Consider the following 2,500-nt stretch of genomic DNA (forward strand, 5'->3'; position numbering starts at 1 on the left):
ATCTTGTTGGAAGGGAATGATGGTCTATCTAGGGGTTAGAAGGTTTGCTTCCTAGAAAGGTTCTGGGTTTGATCCCAATGTGTGCACAGACTATGTGCAGCTGGGCAAGATACACTAACCGTCAAAATAAATTAGAAGTTTGATATAAAATATTTTCTCTGTCATAGATCCATACAGTTGAGCCAAGAGAAGCCATAGCAGTGGTCTCCGAACCTCAGGTATTAAGCTACACACACACACACACACACACACACACCTCACAACTCCTTAGTTGTCACTCTTGTGTGGCTCAATGTCGATTAGAAACTATCTTTACAAGAGAGCCATGTAGACATTTTAAAAAAGCTGAAAAATACAAGATACCCCAACAAACTGAACACAATCTAAAATACATACAAATACATTATAGTACTTATACTTAATTGTCATTCTCAATATAATTCACGGTCACATTCCCACTGTATTGCTGCACTTCTTAAAAGCATCCACCCACTTCTGTATGTCATATATAGCATTGGGTGTACCATTAGCATATGATCATAATTCAGGCAAAAAAAAAAGTGTTTGGTAAACAGCTATGTCAACGTAAACCGTGTTGCCCCGCCCACATTCACCCAAAGCAACGACAGGCGCCGGTCAAGCTGAGACGACCCCAGGAGAGTCCGCTGGTCCGGCCCGCCACCGTGACCTCATCGCCCACGCCCACGCCCCTGCCACCGCCCAGCCGGAAGCGAACCACCAAGAGATCACCTGACTGCCCTCGCCACCCGGACACGCCCCCACTGGCCTCTGAGCAGCGCCAGGCCGCGCCCCTTCGCGCCACCTCCAGGAAGTCCGGGAGAATCCCTTCAGGGAGATTGGAGCTCTCTCGCGGAGACTCCACACAGTCTTCTACGAGCTGCGTCAGCGGTGCAAGGAGTCAGGTACAAACTCATGCTCACTCCTACTAGTTAAAACGATGGAGGGGGGATGGGGGAAAACGATGATGGGAACGCCTTCCATGGTGTTGCGGTGATAGATGACATTGCGGTGCTTCTCTCTCATCAGGACGTCAGCATCTTGGAGCAGGGGTCCATGGACCAGGAGGAGCAGGAAGGGGAGGAACGGGGTAAGGACTGACAGTACACACAGCAGGCTCATCCATACAGTCTACACATCCATACACATACGTTCCAGCACCTAGGGATGGTCAAACCATCAGGACAACATCCAATGGCCATCCAGATGAGTTCAAAGGGCGTCCAAAAGAAAAAGGAATTGAATAATTTGTGTTTTTTATAACGTTAGCTCGCCTTGGGCACAATCGCCAGCCATACACACTTGGAAGGTATACTGCCCACCATGTAATGTGTTGAACGTGTCTCTTCTTCTTCGTCTGTTTAATTGGGCGTAGTCGTCAGCGAAGCCGGCGAGTCCAGCGGCTCGTCTCCAAGCGACGACATCGTGATTCCTCCCATGCGTGAAACCAGAACGGTAAAAGAAGCAAAGCATCATTCACTTGAGTTATTAGACCAATACAAAGAGGGGCCGGGGGGATAGTCCTATAGTAGTGGCTAGGGTTGTTTGACTCTCATCCTGAGAGGTTCTGGGTTTGAATCCTGATGTTAACAGCTTGAACAAGATGCCCTAACCCCCTGCATAGGGGAACCTCCACCTTTTGTCTACTGAACCTCCACCTGTGTTGACTCAACCTCCACCTTTGTTATTTTTAAAGGGAGACAAGCTGAGGGTGGAGATCCTGTCCCTGACCTTTGGCCCCTCCTCCGATGTGGCCCGTGACCAATCGGTGCAGCGCGTCTACGTGGAGTACCGGCTGCTGGGCGTTCCCATGGCGACGACGGAGACACCCATGTCCCTCCGCAAGCCCGCCCTGGGGGAGGAGATCCACTACAACTTCACGAGAGGTGAGGCCGGGGGAGGGTCTGTCGCTCACCCATATTTAACTTCGAAGTTACCCACCTTATATTATTTTTTACAAATGTATCTTATCCTCTTTGCCTCTTTCTGTCTCTCTATCTCTTGCTGTGTCTTTATCACCCTCCTACCCTCGTTCTATCTCCCTCGATTCCTCTCTCTCTCTCCCTGCTCTCTCTTTGCATCTCTCTTTCTCTCTCTTCTCTCTGCATCTCTCTGCATCTCTCTTTCTCTGCTCTCTCTCTGCATCTCTCTTTCTCTCTCTGCTCTCTCTCTGCATCTCTCTGTCCCTCTCTCTCTGCTCTCCGTGTCTTACTGCTCTCTATCTGCCTCTCTCTATCTCTCTCTATCTCTCACTGTTCTGTCTCTCTCTCTCAGTGATCTATGTGGATGGGTCAGAGTCGGCCCCCCTCAGGCAGTATCTCTACACCATGCTGGAGGGCACCGACCCCAGCCAGGGCAGGTACTGGACCATCATCCACCCATCCACCCATCATCCACCCATCCACCCATCAGCCACCCATCCACCCATCATCCACCCATCCATCATGGATCATAACACAAGGAACAGCTGATGTAGCTCTGT

At 50.2% G+C, this 2,500-nt stretch overlaps 1 protein-coding gene across 1 annotated transcript in view; it reads left to right on the top strand.

Annotated features, from left to right (window-relative positions):
- Window positions 1-167: 167 nt before the first annotated feature.
- Window positions 168-2,500, top strand: part of LOC311375794 (uncharacterized protein) — a gene marked incomplete at both ends in the record, with an annotated part of 3,006 nt that continues 673 nt past the window's right edge. The window contains 6 exons of the mRNA XM_084490846.1: window positions 168-218; window positions 621-923; window positions 1,048-1,108; window positions 1,394-1,473; window positions 1,715-1,904; window positions 2,293-2,377. Of these exons, the coding sequence (XP_084346972.1) occupies window positions 168-218; window positions 621-923; window positions 1,048-1,108; window positions 1,394-1,473; window positions 1,715-1,904; window positions 2,293-2,377 (770 nt within the window). The remainder of the gene's footprint in view (window positions 219-620; window positions 924-1,047; window positions 1,109-1,393; window positions 1,474-1,714; window positions 1,905-2,292; window positions 2,378-2,500) is intronic.

This window comes from Micromesistius poutassou, assembly GCF_964030765.1.
Source record: "Micromesistius poutassou genome assembly, contig: SCAFFOLD_5840, whole genome shotgun sequence".
NCBI lineage: Eukaryota > Metazoa > Chordata > Actinopteri > Gadiformes > Gadidae > Micromesistius > Micromesistius poutassou.